Below are 19,589 nucleotides of genomic sequence, written 5' to 3' on the forward strand. Positions count from 1 at the left end.
CCAATGGGAAGGGGAGGGCGGGGTTTGGGGGTATAGGGGGAGGCGCAGGGTCCTAGCGCCGCCCGCCGGGAGGTCCCCGGGGGGGGGGGCACTTCGGGCGGGACACCGGGGGGGCTTGGGGACGCCGGGGGGGACGAAACCACGCGAGGAGGCAGCTGCGGACACAGCTCGGTTTATTTTGGATGGGGGGGGGGGGGGGCACGGATCCGTCAGATGAAGAGACCCCCTGCAAGGAGAGAGGGGGGCGTGGGGACGTGGGGGGGGGCACTGGGGGGGGGGACACACATGGGGACATTGGGGGGTCCCCTGGGTTGGGGACACTGGGGGGGGGGGGGGGGGGGACACTGCAGGGCATGGGGACACTGGGGGGGGGGGGGCACTGGGGGGCACGATGGGATGGGGACATGGGGGGGGCAGGGACCCCCTGGTATGGGGACATTGGGGGGGGACCCCTGGGATGGGGACACTGGGGGGGGGGACACCGGGGGGACAGGGACCCCCTGGGATGGGGACACTGCAGGGGGCCAGGGACCCAGGGGGACACTGGGGGGGACCCATTGGGATGGGAACACCGGGGTGGGGACACTGGGGGGACCCCCGGAATGGGGACACCAGGGGGACAGGGGGACACGGTGGGGGGGGGACACGCGAGGACACTTTGGGGTGGTGGACAAGGACAGAGCCCCACGGGGGACAGGGACCCTGCGGCGAGGGGGGTGGCAAGGAGAAAAGGGGGCCCCGACGGCGACGGGGGGGTGACAGGGACATGGGGAGGTGACAGAGACACGGGGGGGGGTGACAAGGACACGGGGGGGGTGACAGGGACACCCCACCTGTCACCTCCACGCTGGCCCCCGTGATGTAGCGGCTGTCGTCGGACGCCAGGAAGGCGCAGACGTCGGCCACGTCTGGGGGGGGACACAGTGACACCCGTGTCCCCAAGGGGGTGACACCCGTGTCCCCAAGGGGGTGGCACTCGTGTCCCCAGGGGGGTGGCACTCACCCTCAGGGTCCCCGAGGCGTCCCAGCGGCACCTGCCCTGCGAACTGAGGGGGACGGCACGATGCCACCGCTGTCCCCAGGTGTCCCCAAACGCCCCCAGGTGTCCCCAGACGCCCCCAAGTGTCCCCAGACGCCCCCAAGTGTCCCCAGATGTCCCCAAGTGTCCCCTCCGTTACCTTGTCCAGCACCTTGGGGGCACCTTGGCCGTCATGGGGGTGGCGATGAAGCCGGGCAGCACCGCGTTGCACCGGATCCCGAACCTTAAAGCGCGTGTGTGTGTGTGGGGGGGGACACACAGCGGTGCCACCCCCCCTTGGGGACACTGCCACCCCCCCCCCCGGGCGGTGTCCCCGAGTGTCCCCAACCTGGCCAGCTCCTTGGCGCTGCTGCGGGCCAGCCCCTCGACGCCCGCCTTGGAGGCGGCGTAGTTGGCCTGGCCGAGGTTCCCCACCTGCGGGGGGGTTGGGGGGGTCAGGAGTCGGGGGGGGGGGACAAGGTGTCCCCCGCTGTCCCCCGTTGTCCCCAAGGGCCACCTTGCCCACGATGCTCCCCAGCAGCACGATGGAGCCGCCGGGCGCCCCCGCCGCCACCAGCGCCCGCGCCACCGCCTGCGTCACCAGGAAGGTGCCCTGGGGGGGGACACACAAAGGGGGGGGGTCGCGGGGACATTGGGGACGTCGAGGGGGGTGTCCCCAATGTCCCCGGTGTCCCCAATGTCCCCGGTGTCCCCAGACCTTGAGGTTGACCCGCAGCACCTCGTCGAAGGCGGGCTGGGCCAGGCGCAGCAGGAACTCGTCGCGGGTGATGCCGGCGCAGCTGACGCAGATGCCGGGGGGGCCCCGAAATGCTCCTGGGGGGGGGGGACACAATTGGGGGGGGGTTGGGGACATTGGGGGGCGTGGGGACATCGGGGGGGACGTTGGGGATATTGGGGATGGGGGAGGCACGGGGGGGACACGGGGGGAGGCATTGGGGGACATGGGGGGCATTGGGGATGGGGGGGACATGGGGGGGACACGGGGGGTGTGGGGACATTGGGGGGGTGTGGGGACATTGGGGGGACTTGGGGGGTGGGGACGTGGGGGGGGACGTTGGGGGGGATATTGGGGATGGGGGGGCACGGGGGGGACACGGGGGGCATTGGGGGATATGGGGGGGCATTGGGGATGGGGGGACATGGGGGGGACATGGGGGGGTGTGGGGACATGGTGGGGCAGGGGGACAAGGGGGGGACATTGGGGGAGAAGGGGGGATGGGGGGGACTTGGGGGTGGTGGGGGGGACATTGGGGATGGGGGGGACATGGGGGGGACATGGGGGGGTGGGGACAAGGGGGGACAGGCGGACAAGCGGGGGTTGGGGGGAGAAGGGGGGATGGGGGGGGGCTTGGGGGGTGGGGGGAACACGGGGGGCATTGGGGGACATGGGGGGGTGTGGGGACATTGGGGGGGTGTGGGGACACGGGGGGGACATTGGGGATGGGGGGGACATGGGGGGGACATGGGGGGGCAGGGGGACACGGGGGAGTGTGTGGACATGGGGGGGAACATTGGGGGACATGGGGGGGTGGGGGGGACATGGGGGATGTGGGGGGGGGACGCAGGGGGGCACTGGGGATGCAGGAGGGGACACTGGGGACACGGGGGGGACATGGGGATGGGGGGGACACGGGGGGACATTGGGGGTGGGGGGTGCATTGGGGACACGGGGGGGACAACGGGGTCATGGGGGGGACACGGGATGGGGGGGACATGGGGATGGGGGGCACTGGGGACGTGGGGGGCACTGGGGACAATGGGGACACGGGGGAGGGGAGATGACAAAGGCCCCCCCCCCCACCTGCACGGCGGCCAGGAGCTGCTCCACGGCGGGGGCCGAGCCCACGTCCACGGCGAATCCCGCGTGGGGCCGGGGGGCCCGGCCGGGGGTAGCCCCCCCGCCACCGCCCGCGCCCCCCACGTCGCGGTCGGCCACGGCCACGCGCGCCCCCTCCCGGGCCAGGCGGGCGCTCACCGCCCGGCCGATGCCGCTGGCGCCCCCTTCGCGGCCCACGCGCGATCGTGTCAGCCCCGTGGGGGACCCCCCCGCGGGGTTTCTGCATCCCCCCCCCCGAGTGTCCCCCCGTGGGGTTTTTCGGGCCCCCTCAAAGTGTCCCCCGTGGGGTCCGTCCCCACCCCCCCGGGGGGTCTTTCCCCCTCCCAAAGTGTCCCCGGTGGGTTCTGCCCTGCCCCCCCACCCCCCAGTGTCCCCCGTGGGCTTTTTCTCCCATTTTCCCCCTCCCAAGTGTCACCCGTGGGGTCTTGTCCCATCCCCCACATCCCCCGTGGGCTCTGTCCCCCCCCCAGCGTCCCCCGTGGGGTTCCCTCCCCTCCCCCGTGTCTCCCGTGGGCTTTTTTCCCCCTCCCCACGTGCCCCCCGTGGGTTTTTCACCCCCGTGAGCGTCCCGCGTGGGCTCCGCCCCACCCCCACGTGTCCCCCCTGGGCTCTGTCCCTGCCCCAAAGTGTCCCCCGTGGGCTCTGTCACCCCCCCGTGGGCTTTGTCCCCCTCCCCGTGTCCCCCGTGGGCCCTGCCCCCCACCCCTCCCACGCGCGACCGCGACCCCCCCGTGGGACCCCCGCACCCCCCCCGTGGCCCCCCCACCCGCCTCTGACCCCCCTCCCCCTCTTCCACGCGTGACTCCCCCTCCACGCCGCGTGACGTCACGCCCCCCCCCCCCCACGTGACGTCACCCCCCCACGTCACGGCCACCTGTGACCAGCGCCACGGCCCCGCCGAGGCGCCCGCCGGAGCCCATGGCGGACACCGGAAGTGACCAGCGAGAGGAGGGCGGCCAGAGCGCCGCGCCGCTCGGCCCCGCCCCTCGGCCCCGTCTCTATGGTCAGTCCTCCCGGAGGGGTCCCCCAACCCCCCAGCACCCCGGGGACCCCCCAAATGACCCCCCGATCCCCTCAGGGCCCCCCCAGCCCCGTGTGCCTCCAGGTGCCCCCCCAGGGTCCCCTCGGGGTCCCCAGCCCCCCTTCACCCCCTCAGGGCCCCCCCCCACATCCCCTCCGGGACCCCAAAACCCCGCAGTGTCCTCCCCCCATGTCCCCAACCCCCAAACCCCTCAGTGTCCCCCCCCATGGGTCCCCTCATGGTCCCAGACCCCCCCCTCGTATCCCACCGCATCCCCTCCGAGGTCCCCGTGTCCCCTCAGGGCCCCCCTCCATGTCCCCAACCCCCAAACCCCCCAGTGTCCCCCCCAGACCCCCCCCATGCTCCCAGACCCCCCCCCCCCATGTCCCACTGCATCCCTTTAGGGTCCCCTAGCCCCGTGTCCCACCCCACGTCCCCTCCGTGTCCCCCCACCCCCCCATGTCCCCTCCGTGTCCCCAACCCCAAAACCCCTCAGAGCCCCCCGCATTGACCCCCCCCCCCCAACATCCCCCTGCACATCTCAGGCATCACTCTTTAATCGCACCCCCCATCACCAATCCCCCCCCCCCAAAAAAAAAAAACGCGTGACAACAACGGGACCCCCCCCACCACCCCCCCCATCCGAGTGACACCCGAGGCGTCGTCATCGTCCCCGTCCTTGGTCCCACGTGTCCCCCCCGGACACGTGGCGGGGGGGGGCTCCGGATTGGGGTCCCCTTCCTTGGTCCCCCCCCTAACACACAGGGGGGCCGGGCTACAGGACGGGGGGCTTCGGGCTCTGTCCCCCCCCCCCCCAAAACGTCCCCCTACTCGTAGCAGGCGACGGCGGCCATGTCCCCATCCTCGGGACGGCGTCCCCGTCCTTGAGGGGGCTCCGGGATGGGGACTGGGGGGAGGGGGTCTCCGGGCTTTGTCCCCCCCCGAGCCCCCTACTCGTAGCAGGCGATGGCGGCCATCATGGCGACGCCGGCCAGCAGCGCCAGGAGCTGCAGCAGGGACTGGAGCGGGGCGGCCTCGCGCAGCAGCTGGGGCAGCACCGCCACCGTCCCCACGTAGACGAAGCCGCCGGCGGTGAAGGGCAGCACCCAGAGCGGCGCCGCCTCGCCCGCGCCCTCCGCCAGCAGCGAGCAGGCGGCGCCCGCCACCGCGCCCAGCGCCGTCACCAGCTGCAGCCGCATGGCCTGCGGGGAGGGGGACAACGAACGCGGTGACGCCGCTGTGGCCGCTCGTGGGGACGGGGACGCGAGGGGACGCGGCTCACCTGGCGCGTTTGGTGCACCCCGACTGCACCAGGATGGCGAGGTCGCCCACCTCGTGCGGCACCTCGTGGAGCAGGACGGTGAGCGCCGTCACCATCCCCAGCCCGGTCCCCGCCAGGAAGGAGGCGCCGATGGCCAGCCCATCGGTGAAGTTGTGCGCCACGTCGGCCGCCAGGTTCAGGTAGCCCGAAACCTGCATGGCTGGGGGGGGGACGGGGACACCGAGGGGGTCGGTGCCACCCCCCTCGTGTCCCCAACGCGGTCCCCAACAAGCGTATCGAGTGGCGATCCCAGCGGGGTCCCCAACAACGGCTGTGATGTCCCCATTGATGTCCCCAGCGCTATCTCCAATGTTATCTCCGTTGACGTCCCCAACGCTACCCCCTGTCAATGTCCCCAATGCTACCCCCATCGATGTCCCCGCTATCCCCACCGATGTCCCCAACACCACCCCCAACGCTACTGCCATCGATGTCCCCAACACTACCCCCATCGATGTCCCCAACACTACCCCCATCAATGTCCCCAACTCTACCTCCAACAGTCCCCACCGATGTCCCCAACACTGTCCCCATCAACGTCTCCAAGAACATTCCCCAAGATCCCAACAACGCCCCAGTGGTGTCCCCAGCAGTGTCCCCATCAATGTCCCCAACGGTACCCCCACCAATGTCCCCAATGCTATCTCCAATGCCCCCATTGCTATCTCCAAGAATGCTCCCAGCGTTCCCAGTGACGCCCGATGGGGTCCCCAACGCTATCTCCAAGGGTGTCCCCACCGACGTCCCCAACGCTATCCCCATCGATGTCCCCAATAACGTCCCCAACGCTGTCTCCAAGAATGCTCCCAATGATGCCCCGATGGTGTCCCCAATGGTGTCCCCAGTGGTGTCCCCAACGGTGTCTTCAACAGCGCCTCCCAACACTATCCCCATCGATGTCCCCAACGCTACCTCCAATAATGTCCCCAACGGTGTCTCTAAGAATGCTCCCAACAGTCCCAATGATGCCCCGATGGTGTCCCCAGTAGTGTCCCTAGTGCCGTCCCCAGCAGTGTCCCCAACGGTGTCCCCAGTGGTGTCTTCAACAGCGCCTCCCAACGCTATCCCCATCGATATCCCCAATGCTACCTCCAATAATGTCCCCAACGGTGTCTCCAAGAATGTCCCCAATGATCCCAGTAATGCTCCAATGGTGTCCCCAATGGTGTCCCCAACGGTGTCCCCAGTGGTGTCTTCTACAGCGCCTCCCAACGCTCTCCCCATTGATGTCCCCAACGCTACCTCCAACGTCCCCAACAGCACCTCCAAGGTGTCCCCAATGCCCCAACGATGCCCCAGCAGTTGTCCCCAACGCCCCCCCAGCAGTGTCCCCAGAGACCCCTCCCGTACCTGACCCCTCTTCCTCCTTCTCCACCTCCCGGCTCCTCCTCTTGGTGTCACGGCCCTTGGTGGCCTTCCCGTCCCGGTGCCCCGCGGTGCCCCGCGGCCTCCTCCTCGCCCTCGCTGGAGCTGTCCTTGGCCTTGGGCGCTGGGGAGGGGGGGTCAGCACCCCCACGCCCCCCCCCCAGCAGGGGACGGGGACAGGGGCTACGCACCGTGGCTGTGGCCGTGGCCGTGGCCGCCCTTCACGTGCCGCACGAACTTCTCCACCACCAGGAAGGCCACGATGCCGGCCAGCACCCACATCCCCACCGCCAGCATGCGGTCGTGCTCCTGGCCTGGACGAAGGGACGCGGTCACCTCGGTCCCCACCGGTCCCCACCGGTCCCCTCCTGTCCCCTCCCGCCCCCCTGTCCCCCTCCTACCTTGGTGCGAGTGACCGTGACCACGCGGCTCCGCGGGGACGTGCGCGTGTGGCCGCTGTCCGCATGGTGCGCGTGGGGCACTGCGGGGGCGAATGCCAGCGTGCGTGAGCGTCACCTTGTCACCCCGCTGTCCCCACGGGGGACCCAAGGTGGGGGGGGGGGGGACACGCACTCACCCAGCGCGTGGGGGATGAGGTGGAGGAAGGCGTCCCCCAGCAGCCCCCCCGCTGCGAAGCTGAGCAGCAGCCGCAGCAGCGCCTGGTGCCGTGGGGCGTTGGACTCCAGCGGGATGAGGAAGAGGAGGAGGTAGGGCGCCGCGCTGATCAGCAGGGTGGCGCCCAGCGTCTGCGGGGCACGGGGAAGGGGGCCGTCACGGCGGTGGCCACCCCACCCCAGGCCACGTCACCAGGGCGCGTGGAGGGGACGCTCACCTGCAGCCACAGCGTCAGCGTGTCAGGGCGCTCCCGCGTCTCGGGGGGCTTGTGGTGGCTGTGGTGGCCATCGCTGGGCGAGTGGCCGTGGTGGAGGTCCTCGTGGGAGTCACCGTGGCCGCGGTGGAGGTCTTCATGGGCGTGACTATGACCATGGTGGAGGTCTTCATGGGCGTGACCATGGCCACGGTGGAGGTCGTTGTGCGAGTGGCCATGACCATGATGGAGGTCTTCATGGGAATGACCATGGCCGTGGTAGAGGTCCTCATGGGAATGACCATGGCCATGGTAGAGGTCCTCATGGGAGTGCCCATGGCCGTGGTGGAGGTCGTCATGAAAGTGCGCATGGCCATGGTACAAGTCCTCGTGGGAGTGCCCATGGCCATGGTACAAGTCCTCGTGGGAATGACCATGGCCGTGGTGGAGGTCTTCATGGGCGTGACCATGGCCATGGTGGAGGTCCCCATGAGAATGACCATGACCGTGGTACAAGTCCTCATGGGAGTGCCCGTGGCCGCGGTGGAGGTCGCGATGCGAGTGGCCGTGGTGCCCGTGGCTGTGCCCGTGGTGCAGGTCCTCGTGCGCGTGGCCGTGGAACTCATCCCCTTGTGCGTGGCCGTGGCCATCGTCGTGCGAGGCCACGGCGGGGAGGAGGCAGAGGGCCAGCACAGCGCCGGCGGCCATGGCGGCAGCGAGGGTGTGCCGAGTCGCCGCGTCCGGGCGGCCGTCGCCATCGTGCCGTTGTCGCTGCAGGAGAGAGGAGGGGGACGGGGATGGGGACAGGGATTGGGACAAGGATGAGGATGAAAAAGGGGATAGGCATGAGAATGGGGATGAAGATGGGGATAGAGAGAGGGGTGAGGATGAGGATGGGGATGAAGAAGGGGATGGGGATGGGACAGGGATGGGGACGGGGATGGGGATGAGCATGGGGATGAGGATGGGGATGAGGAAGGGAATGGGGATGGGGACGGGGATGAAGATGAAGATGGGGATGAGGATGGAGATGAGGACAGGCATGGGGATGAAGATGAGGGTGTGGATGTGGATGGGAACAGGGACAAGGATGAAGATAAAGACAGGGATGAAGACGAGGATGCGGATGGGGACACGGATGAAGATGGGGATGGGGATGAGGATGAGAGTGAAGACGGGGATAAAGATGAGGATGGGGATGGAGATGAAGATGGGGATGGGGACGGGGATGAAGATGATGATGGGGATGGGGATGAAGATGAGCGATAAGGATGATGAAGGATGAGGATGGGGATGAGGACAGGGATGGGAACAGGGATGGGGACAGGGATCGGGACAAGGATGGGGATGAAGATGAAGATGGGGATGGGGATGAGGATGACGGGGATGAAGATGGGGATGATGGAGATAAAGATGGGGATGGGAACGGGGATGAAGATGATGATGGGGATGGGGATGAAGATGAAGATGAGGATGGGGATGAGGACGGGGCCGTGCCATCCCGGTCCGTTGGTGCCGGGGCCGGGGGCGGGGCCGGGGGGGTCACCCAAGGGCCCCTACCATAGAGACGAAGGCGATGGGCGCCCAGAGCGGCCCCCGGGGGTGGGGGTCACACCATAGAGACGGCGCCTAGAGCGCCGCTCCCCGCCGTGCCACAGAGCGGCGGCCCGGCGCCCAGAGCGGCCCCCGCGGGGGCACCATAGAGACGGCGGGGCAGGGGAGGGGTAGAGCGGCGCCGGGGGGGGGGCGGGGGCCCCTCTGGCCTCGTCTCTATGCCCCGGGGGGCTCTCACCGTCCTCGCGCCGCGCTCCCTCCGGCTCCGCGCCCCGGCCCCGACGTGGCACCGCGGCCCCGCCCCCCGAAGTCTCGCGAGACTTCGAGCGGCCGGGGGGGGGGGTGGTGCGGTGCGGAGAGAGGGCGGGCGGAAGCGTCTTGACGCCGCCGCCGCCATCTTGGTTGCGGGCAAGCGATGGCGGGAGGGGGCCGCGGGGGCCGCCGGGAGCGGCGCAGGGCATTGTGGGGCCGGGGGGAACCGCAGGCGGCGGCGGCGGCGGCGCCCGGAGCTAGGCCCGAGCCCGGGGGGGCGGGGGGGGTCGTAGCCCGGAGCCCCCCGGCGGCGCGGGATGGGCGACAGCGACCGCGGTCAGCGGGGGGGGGGAACGGGGGAGGCCGGGAGGGGGCTGGGGGGCTCGGGGGAGGCTCGGGGGGGGGCTCTGAGGGGGTTGGGGGGGCTTGGAGGGGCTCCCGGGGGTTGGGGGGGTCTGAGGGGGCTTTGGGGGGGGTACTGGGGGGGGCTGGGGGGAGTTGGGGGGGGGTCCTGGGGGTGGGGGGGGGGGTGAGAGGGGGATGGGGGGCTCTAGGGAGGTTGGGGGGGTCGAGAGGGGGCTGGGGGGCTTGGGGGGGGCTCTGGGGGTGTTCGGGGGCCTTTGGGGGGCTGGAGGGGGGCTTTGGGGGGCCTTCTGAGGGGGGGCAGCCTGGGAGGGAGCTGAGGGGCTTAAGGGGGGTCCTGGGGGCTGGGGGGGGGGGGTGTCCTGGGGGCTTGGGGGGGTTCCTGGGGGCAGGGAGGGGGGCTGGAGGGGGGTCGGGGGGGTTGGGGGTGATCTGGGGGGGGGCTGAGGGCTTTGGGGGTGTGCCTGGTGGGGGTCCTGGGGACTTGGGGGGGGGGCTTGGGGGCTTGGGGGGCTGCTGGGGGTGGGGGGAGCCCGGGGGATTTTGGGGGCTGTGGGGGGGAGCCCGTGGATTTGGGGGGGGGGGGGGTTTAGGGTGGAGGTGGGTGCTGGGAGGGTGGGGGGTGTTGGGTTTTGGGGGCTCCCCCATGGGTGGGGGCGTAATGGGGGGCTGGGGGATGTTCGGGGGTGGGCTGAGGGGTTGGGGGGACTTAAAGGGGGAGGCTGGGGGGGTGGGGGGACACCCCGGGTGGGGTTGGGGGAGCTGCGAAGGGGGAGCTCTGTTTTTTTTGGCGGGGGGGCGGTTACGGGGCGCTGGGGGAGGGGGTTATGGGGCGCTAGGTGGGGGTTATGGGGCGTGGGGGGGGTTTATGGGGCTGGGGGAGGGAGTTATGGGGGGCTGGGGGGATTAAAGGGGGGGCTGGGGGGAGCTTGTGGGGGTGGGGGGCTTTTGGGGGTGGGTCTCAGGGTGTAAAAGGGGGCATTAGGAGGATTTTTTTGGGGGGGGGGGGCTGAGGGTTTGCTGCTCACCCCTATGGGGTTTTGGGGGGTCCTGACTCTCCCTTTTTTTCTCCCCCCCCCCAAAACCACCCAGACTGCAGGAGCCCCGACAGCTCGTCCCTCAGCTCCTCCCCCCCCCTCGGAACCCGCTGCCGCCGGCGCCCCCCCACTGCCCCCCACCCCCCCACACACCCCAGCGCCCCCCCGGCCCTGCTGGGCCCGGCCATGGCCGCCTCCGTCAACGCCCCCCCTGGGCTCCCCCTTCCCCGTCATCAGCTCCTCGCTCGGCTCCCCGGGGCTCCCCGCGCCCCCCAGCGTCGCCTACGGCCCCGTCAGCAGCCCCCAGGTGAGGCCGCGACCCCCCTTTTTACCCCCCCCCCCAGTTTATAATTTTCCCGATTCCGACCTTTTTCGCCCCAAAAAGATTAACTCGACGGTCGGCCTGCCCGGCCTGCCCGGCGCCGTCAGCAGCTCGGACGACGTGAAGCCCCCCCGGGGCTGCGCCCCGCTCCCTGCCACCCCCACGGCCCCGGTGCCAAGCGGCTCTGCGCCATCTGCGGGGACCGCTCCTCAGGTACGGGGCGCCCCGAAACGGGGTTGGGGGGCGTTCCCCACGGGTCGGGACGGTTTCGGTCCCCGTAAGGCGGGAGGTAGGGGGCGGGAGCGGGGGGATCCCATAAAATGGGTTGTAGGGGGGGAGAGGCGCCGAGATCCTATAAGGTGGGACGTAGGGAGCGGGTGGTGGGACCCTATAAAATGGGGTGTAGGCAACGGTGGCGGTTGGATCCTATAAAATGGGATGGAGAGGGTAAGAATAGCGGGATCTTATAAAATGGGACGTGTGAAGGAAGAGGCGCTGAGATCCTATAAGATGGGATGTAGGGGATGGGGGCGGTTGGATCCTATAAAACGGGATATAGGAGACAGGAGCAGAGAGATCCTATAAAATGGGATGTACGGAATAGGAGCAGAGAGATCCCATAAAATGGGATGTAGACGTATAGGAATGGTGGGATCTTATAAAATAGATTGTAGGAGGGAAGAGGCGCTGAGATCCTATAAAATGGGACGTAGGGAGCGGTTGGTGGGATCCTATAAAATGGGATGTAGCGGGTAGGAATGGTGGGATCCTATAAAATGGGGTTGTAGGGGGGGAGAGGCGCCGAGATCCTATAAAATGGGACGTAGGGAATAGGAGCAGAGGAATCCTATAAAATGGGATGTAGGGGATGGGGTGGTGGGATACTATAAAATGGGATGTAGGATATAGGAGTGGAAGGATTCTATAAATGGGATGTAGAGAGTAGGAACAGTGGGATCCTATAAAATGGGTTGTAGGAGGGAAGAGGCGCTGAGGTCCTATAAGATGGGATGTAGGGAGCAGGTGGTGGGACCTAAAAAATGGGATGTAGGGGATGGGGGTGGAGGGATCCTATAAAATGGGAGATAGGAGATAGAAACAGTGGGATCTTATAAAATGGGACTATAAATGGTGGATCCTGGGTTGTAGGAGGAAAGAGGCGTTGAGATCCTATAAGGTGGGGATGTAGAGGGCCGGTGGTAGGATCCTATAAAACAGGATGTAGGGGATAGGGGTGGAGGAATCCTATAAAACAGGATGTAGGCGGTAGGGGCAGTGGGATCCTATGAAACGGGATGGAGAGGATAGGGGTGGAGAGATCCTACAAAATGGGAGATAGGGGGTAGGAGTGGCGGGATCCTATAAAATGGGTTATAGGGGGTAGGAATGGTGGGATCCTATAAAATGGGATGTAGGAGGGAAGAGGCGTTGAGATCCTATAAGATGGGATGTAGGGCATGGGGGCAGTGGGATCTTATAAAATGGGATGTAGAAAATAGTGGTGGAGGAATCCTATAAAACGGGATGTAGGGGATAGGAATTCTGGGATCCTATAAAATGGGATTTAGGGAGTAGGAATGGTGGGATCCTATAAAATGGGTTGTAGGAGTGAAGAGGCGCTGAGATCCTATAAGGTGGGACGTAGGGAGCGGGTGGTGGGATCCTATAAAATGGGATGTAGGTGGTGGGGGCGGTTGGATCCTATAAAATGGGTTATAGGAGACAGGAGCAGAGAGATCCTATAAAATGGGACATAGGGAATGGGGTGGGGGGATCCTATAAAACGGGACGTAGGAGGTAGGAATGGTGGGATCTTATAAAATGAGTTGTAGAAGGGAAGAGACACTGAGATCCTATAAGGTGGGACGTAGGAAGCAGGTGGTGGAATCCTATAAAATGGGATGTAGGAAATGGGGGCAGTTGGATCCTATAAAGTGGGATGTAAGAAATTGGGGCAGAGAGATCCTATAAAATGGAAGGTAGCGGATGGGGGCAGAGGGATCCTATAAAATAGGATGGAGGGGATAGAGGCGGTTGGATCCTATAAAATGGGAGATACGGGGTAGGAATGGTGGGACCCTATAAAATCGGATGTAGGGAGTAGGAATAGTGGGATCCTATCAAATGGGTTATAGAGGGTAAGAATAGTGGGATCCTATAAAATGGGATGTGTGAAGGAAGAGGCGCTGAGATCCTATAAGATGGGACGTAGGGGGCGGGTGGTGGGATCCTATAAAATGGGATGTAGGAAACAGGAGCAGAGAGATCCTATAAAACAGGGTGTAGGGGGTAGGAATTGTGGGATCCTGTAAAATGGGATATAGTAGGAATGGTGGGATCCTGTAAAATGGGTTATAGGAGGAAAGAGGCGCTGAGATCCTATAAGGTGGGATGTAGGGAACAGAGGCAGAGACATCCTATAAGATGGGATGTTGGGGATGGGGGCAGTGGGATCCTATAAAATGGGATGCACAGGGTAGGGGCGGTTGGATCCTATGAAATGGGGTGTAGGAAAACAGAGAAATCCTATAAAACGGGATGTAGGGAATAGGGGTAGAGAAATCCTATAAAATGGGATATAGGGGATAGGGGTGGTGGGATCCCATAAAATGGGATGTAGGAGATAGGGATGGAGGGATCCTATAAAATGGGAGATAGGGAGTAGGAAAGGTGGGATCCTATAAAATGGGATAGAGGAGTAAAGATGCGCTGGGATCCTATAAAATGGGAGGTAAGGGATAGGTGCAGTGGGATTTTATAGGATTGGATGTAGGGGACAGGGACAGCAGGATCCTATAAAAATGTGGGGGTAGCGACAGGATCCTGGGATGTAGACAATAATGTAGGGGATCAGGGGCAGCGGGATCCTATAGAACGGGGGCTGTGGGATCCTATAGAGTGGGATGTAAGGGACAGGGGTGCCGGGATCCTATAGGGGCGTTTGTGGGGGAACCGGTGGGTTTCTGCACTTGTCCCCGCTGCTGGGGGTATTGGGGTGCTGTATGGGGTGGGGTGTGTAGGACAGGGACGGCTGCGTCCCCCTCCCCGAGCTCCTGCGGGGAAGATTTGGGGCAGGATGGGATGTGGGGATATTTGGGGTGGTTTTGGGGTGGGATAACGGGAACGGGGACATCTGGGGTTTTAGGATGGGGCGTGGGGATACTTCGGGTCATTTTGGGGTGGGATAACGGGAATAGGGACATCTGGGGCCCCTCAAATTTGTTTTAGGATGGGATGCAGGGATACTTGGGGTCATTTTGGGGTGGGATAACGGGAACATCTGGGGCCCCTCAAATTTGTTTTAGGATGGGATGCGGGGATATCTGGCATGGTTTTGGGGTGGAATAATGGGAACAGAGATATCTGGGTCCCCTCAAATTTGTTTTAGGATGGGATGTGGGGATATTCGGGGTAGTTTTGGGGTGGGATAACGGGAACGGGGACATCTGGGGCCCCTCAAATTTGTGTTAGGATGGGACGTGGGGATATCTGGCATGGTTTTGGGGTGGAATAATGGGAACAGGGATATCTGGGGCCCCTCAAATTTGTTTTAGGATGGGATGTGGGGATATTCGGGGTGGTTTTGGAATAATGGGAACGGGGCCATCTGGGGCCCTTCAAATTTGTGTTAGGATGGGACGTGGGGATATCTGGCATGGTTTTGGGGTGGAATAATGGGAACAGGGATATCTGGGGCCCCTCAAATTTGTTTTAGGATGGGGCGTGGGGATACTTCGGGTCATTTTTGGGATAACGGGAATGGGGACATCTGGGGCGCCTCAAATTTGTTTTAGGATGGGACATGGGGATACTTGGGGAGGGATAACGGGAACGGGGACATATGGGTTGTCTCAAATCTGTTTTAGGATGGGATGTGGGGATATTTGGGGTGGTTTTGGGGAGGGATAACGGGAACGGGGACATCTGGGTCCCCTCAGATTTGTTTTAGGCTGGGATGTGGGGATTTTTAGGGTGGGATAACGGGAATGGGGATATCTGGGGCCCCTCAAATCTGTTTTAGGATGGGACGCGGGGATATTTGGGGTGGTTTGGGGCAGGATAACAGGAACAGGGCCATCTGGGGCCCTTCAAATTTGTTTCAGGATGGGACGTGGGGATATCTGGCATGGTTTTGGGGTGGGTTGAGGGGAATGGGGACATCTGGGGCCCCTCAAATTTGTTTTAGGATGGGACGCAGGGATTCTTGGGGTGGTTTTGGGGAGGGATAATGGGAATGGGGACATCTCGGGCCCCTCAAATTTGTTTTAGGATGGGATGTGGGGATTTTGGGGGTGGTTTTGGGGTGGGATAACGGGAACGGGGCCATCTGGGTCCCCTCAGATTTGTTTTAGGATGGGATGTGGGGATATTTGGGGTGGGATAATGGGAACGGGGCAATCTGGGTCCTCTCAAATTTGTTTTAGGATGGACGCAGGGATACTTGGGGTGGTTTTGGGGAGGGATAACGGGAACGGGGCCATGTGGGGCCCCTCAAATTTGTTTTAGGATGGGATGTGGGGATATCTGGCATGGTTTTGGGGTGGAATAATGGAAACAGGGATATTTGGGTCCCCTCAAATTTGTTTTAGGATGGGATGCAGGCATACTTGGGGTGGTTTTGGGGTGGGATAATGGGAATGGGGCCATCTGGGCCCCTCTTAAAGTTGGGGACTCGGGATGGGACGATATCTCGGAACAGGGATATCCACTCCAGAGCGGGACATCTGGGGTCGGGGCGGGAGGCGCGCCGGGCTCGCCGCGCCGCCCCGGTAGGACCGGGATACGGGGGTGCCGCCGTTCATCCTGCCGTCCCCCCCCCGCCCCGTCCCCCCGCCCCCGTTCCGTAGGGAAACACTACGGGGTGTACAGCTGCGAGGGCTGCAAGGGCTTCTTCAAGCGCACCATCCGCAAGGACCTGACCTACACGTGCCGCGACAACAAGGACTGCGTGGTGGACAAGCGCCAGCGCAACCGCTGCCAGTACTGCCGCTACCAGAAGTGCCTGGCCACCGGCATGAAGCGCGAAGGTACCGGCCCCGCCGGGGGGGGTTTTACCGGGGGGGGGGCGGCTCTCGCTTGCGTCCCCCCCCCCGACCTCTCCTCGAAGAGGACTGGGGCGAAAACATCTCCAAGCCGCCCTCGCGGAGGCGCGGAACCGCCTCGCTTACGGGCTCCGCGCGGCGGTGCCCTTGCCGAACGCGGGGCGGCTTCTAGATCCTTCTCGCGGCCGCCGCCCCTATAGGGCTACCCCCCTCCCACCTAAACCCGCTTCCGAGACCCCCTCCTCGTTCGTTTGACCCCACAACCCCCCTTCGTCCCGCCCCAGCCGTGCAGGAGGAGCGGCAGCGGGGCAAGGAGAAGGAGGGCGAGGGCGAGCTGGGGGCCAGCGCCAACGAGGAGATGCCGGTGGAGAAAATCCTGGAGGCCGAGCTGGCCGTCGAGCAGAAATCGGACCAAAGCGTGGACGGCTCCGGCACCGGGGGCAGCTCGGTGAGCACCGGGAGACAGAGGAGATGGGGGGGGGGATTTGGGGCGCCGCCCTGCTGACCCCCCCTTGCGTCCCCCCCCGCATCAGCCCAATGACCCGGTGACCAACATCTGCCAGGCCGCGGACAAGCAGCTCTTCACGCTGGTGGAGTGGGCCAAGAGGATCCCGCACTTCTCCGAGCTGCCCCTGGACGACCAAGTGATCCTGCTGCGGGCGGGTGAGCCCCGGGATTTGGGGTCGGGGGGTCCCCGGGGTGGGGGGGGGGTTGGCGTCCGCCCCGTAAGGGCGAATTGTAGGGGGACGGTTGTGGGGGGGGAGGCGCGGGGGTGCGGGGGCGGAGGAACGGTTGGAAGGGGTGGAGGAAAGGGTTTGTGCCCTTCGGGGGGGGATATCCCATAAATGGGGGGGGTTTGGGGTCTGAAGGTGGGGGGCTGGGGTTGTGGAAGGGGGATCTGCAGAGCTGCGGCCTCATAGGAGGGGGATTGGGGGGGTGGCACGGGGGGTGTCTGCCCCGTGGGGGGATGTTGGGGGGGATGGGGGGAGTCGTGTGGGGCAGGAGGAAGGTGTTTGGGGGATTTGGGGCCTGGGGGAGGGGGATTTGGGGATTTGGGAGGCAGGATTTGGGGGATGGGGGATTGGGAGGGGGGAATTTGGGGGTCTGGAGGTGGAATTTGGGGGTCTGGGGGGTGGGATTTGGGGATTTGGGAGGGGGAATTTTGGGGTCTGGGGAGTGGGATTTGGATGCCTGGAGGAAGGAATTTTGGGGGTCTGGGGCAGGGAATTTGGGGATTTGGGAGGGGGGATTTTGGGGTCTGGGGAGTGGGATTTGAGGATTTGGGAGGGGGGATTTTGGGGTCTGGGGAGTAGGATTTAGGGGCACGGGGGTGGCGGGATTTGGGGGTCTGGGGGTTGGAATTTGGGGATCTGGGGGGTGGAATTTGGGGTCTGGGGGTGGAATTTGGGGTCTGGGGAGGGAGAACCTACAACCAGGAACGGAAAACGCCCGGGGAGAGGTCGGGGGAGGACGAGAGGAGGCGCTTGGGGTCTGGGGGTGCCGTTGGCCCCCCGGGGGGGGGGGAGGGGGTCGCTGTGGGGCCGGGGGATGGGGGGGGGGGGGGCGGCTGACGACCCACCCGGTGCCGCAGGCTGGAACGAGCTGCTCATCGCCTCCTTCTCGCACCGCTCCATCTCGGTCAAGGACGGGATCCTGCTGGCCACCGGCCTCCACGTGCACCGCAACAGCGCCCACAGCGCCGGCGTGGGGGCCATCTTCGATAGGTGGGGGGCCTCGGGGGGGGGGGGGGGGGATGGGGGGGCGCTCTCTGGGCTTCCCCCGCCCCCCTCCCCACATTTTTTGACTCGCTCCGTTCGGGGGTGCGGCGGCAGGGTGCTGACCGAGCTGGTCTCCAAGATGCGGGACATGCGCATGGACAAGACGGAGCTGGGCTGCCTCCGCGCCATCATCCTCTTCAACCCCGGTAGGGACGCCCCCAAGGACCCCCCCCCCTCTTTATTTTAACCCCCCCCTCGTTAATTTTACCCCCTCCACATTAATTTTAACCCCCCCCCCCCCAGACGCCAAGGGGCTTTCCAACCCGGGCGAGGTGGAGCTGCTGCGGGAGAAGGTTTACGCCTCGCTCGAGTCCTACTGCAAGCAGAAGTACCCCGAGCAGCAGGGCCGGTAAGAAGGGGGGTTTATTAAGTGGGGGGGGGGCTTTTAGGGTTTCTGCACCCCCCCCCCCATGTTTAATAACCCCCCCCGCAGGTTCGCCAAGCTGCTGCTCCGCCTGCCGGCGCTGCGCTCCATCGGCCTCAAGTGCCTGGAGCACCTCTTCTTCTTCAAGCTGATCGGGGACACCCCCATCGACACCTTCCTCATGGAGATGCTCGAGGCCCCCCACCAGCTGTCCTGAGAGACCCCCCCCCCCCAAAAAAAAAAACAATTGGGGTGGGGGGCCCCCCCCCCGGAAAAAAATGGGGGGGGGGAGGCGGCAGGGCCCCCCTGGGGGGGGCTGGGGGCTCCCCATGTGTCCCCCCCCCCCCCAAAAAAAATAACCCAGGGGCCGGTCCCTCCCCCCCCCGTTGTATAATAACCATGTCCCCCCCCCCCAACAAAAAAAAATTCAGGCCCCGGGGTGCCGGTGCCCTGCGGCCGGGGGGAGGGGGGGGGCCCCAACCGTGGTGTGCCCCGGGGGGGGCGGGGGGGGAGCAACCCCCCCCCCCGTGGCCCCCCCACCACTCAGGCACCCGGATAGCACTTTGAATCCCCCCCCTTCCCCCCCCCCCCACTATGCAGCAGGGGGCCCGGGGGGGGGGGTCTCCCTTGCGTGCCCCCCCCCCCCCCACTCCTCTCCCTGGGTTGGGGGCGGGGGGGTTGTTTTTATTGTAGGTCCTACCCCCCCCCCCCCCCCACCATCTCCTCGTGGTTTTATTTCAGCTTCGGCGTTTGCCCCCCCCCCCTTAAAAAAAAAAACCAACCCCTCTCCCCCCCCCCCCCCCCCGTTGCTTCGGAGTTCAGTGATTAAAGTTGCTGCTTCTCGGTGGGGGGGCTCCGGGTGTGTGTGTGTGTGCGCCCCCCCCGGGGCTATTTTTGGGTCTAAATTCCAGGTTTTGGAATAGCGGCGGCGGGGGGGGCCCCCCCCGGGAGCACAGAGGCGGCTCTGTGCACGCTCAAGGGGCCGAGTGTCTGCGCCTGGGCGGGGGCCGGGGGGGTGGGGGGGGCACCCACGTCACCTGGGGGGGGGCGCTGCCACGTCCCACGGGGGGGTCACCTCTGGGGGGGGGGTGTGGGGTCGGGGGGGGGACTGGGGGGGTGGGGAGGGGATGGGGGTCTAAGATGGGGGCTGGGGGGGGGAAGGGGTTTGGGATGGGGATGGGGGTTTGTGGGGGGGGGGGGATGGGGACACGGGATGGGGACACGGGATGGGGACGGGATGGGGACAGGGGCCATGGGATGGGGACAGGGGACGGGATGGGGGGGGATGGGGACAGGGGACGTGGGATATGGGATGGGGACAGGGGACGTGGGACAGGGGACAGGGATGGGGGACATGGGATGGGGACAGGGGACGTGGGACTGAGGGGACAGGGGGGGGCTGTGGGATGGGGACAGGGGATGAGGATGGGGACATGGATTGGGGATGGGGACACGGGCTGGGGACAGGGATGGGATGGGGGGGACA

The 19,589-nt window shown here is 65.5% G+C and overlaps 3 protein-coding genes across 3 annotated transcripts; 1 reads left to right on the top strand and 2 right to left on the bottom strand.

The window, feature by feature from the left end:
• Window positions 1–156: 156 nt before the first annotated feature.
• HSD17B8 (hydroxysteroid 17-beta dehydrogenase 8) lies at window positions 157–3,846 on the bottom strand. The gene is given in 11 exon segments (XM_066986850.1): window positions 157–226; window positions 834–908; window positions 1,004–1,046; window positions 1,179–1,195; window positions 1,198–1,262; window positions 1,368–1,453; window positions 1,536–1,631; window positions 1,737–1,840; window positions 1,843–1,852; window positions 2,841–3,040; window positions 3,751–3,846. Coding segments are annotated over 11 exon segments (759 nt in total). The 5' UTR covers window positions 3,797–3,846; the 3' UTR covers window positions 157–209.
• A 772-nt stretch (window positions 3,847–4,618) lies between these two features.
• On the bottom strand, window positions 4,619–9,357 carry SLC39A7 (solute carrier family 39 member 7). The gene is given in 8 exon segments (XM_066986593.1): window positions 4,619–5,102; window positions 5,185–5,378; window positions 6,775–6,897; window positions 6,985–7,021; window positions 7,024–7,064; window positions 7,161–7,329; window positions 7,416–8,162; window positions 9,184–9,357. Coding segments are annotated over 8 exon segments (1,725 nt in total). The 5' UTR covers window positions 9,343–9,357; the 3' UTR covers window positions 4,619–4,847.
• Window positions 9,358–9,413: 56 nt separating this feature from the next.
• Window positions 9,414–18,515, top strand: RXRB (retinoid X receptor beta). The gene is given in 12 exon segments (XM_066986748.1): window positions 9,414–9,533; window positions 10,653–10,806; window positions 10,808–10,904; window positions 10,983–11,049; window positions 11,052–11,132; window positions 15,767–15,946; window positions 16,246–16,409; window positions 16,495–16,624; window positions 17,553–17,685; window positions 17,794–17,885; window positions 17,983–18,088; window positions 18,173–18,515. Coding segments are annotated over 12 exon segments (1,371 nt in total). The 5' UTR covers window positions 9,414–9,514; the 3' UTR covers window positions 18,321–18,515.
• The last annotated feature ends 1,074 nt before the right edge of the window (window positions 18,516–19,589 follow it).

Source organism: Anser cygnoides, chromosome 35 (genome assembly GCF_040182565.1).
Source record: "Anser cygnoides isolate HZ-2024a breed goose chromosome 35, Taihu_goose_T2T_genome, whole genome shotgun sequence".
Classification (NCBI taxonomy): Eukaryota; Metazoa; Chordata; class Aves; order Anseriformes; family Anatidae; genus Anser; species Anser cygnoides.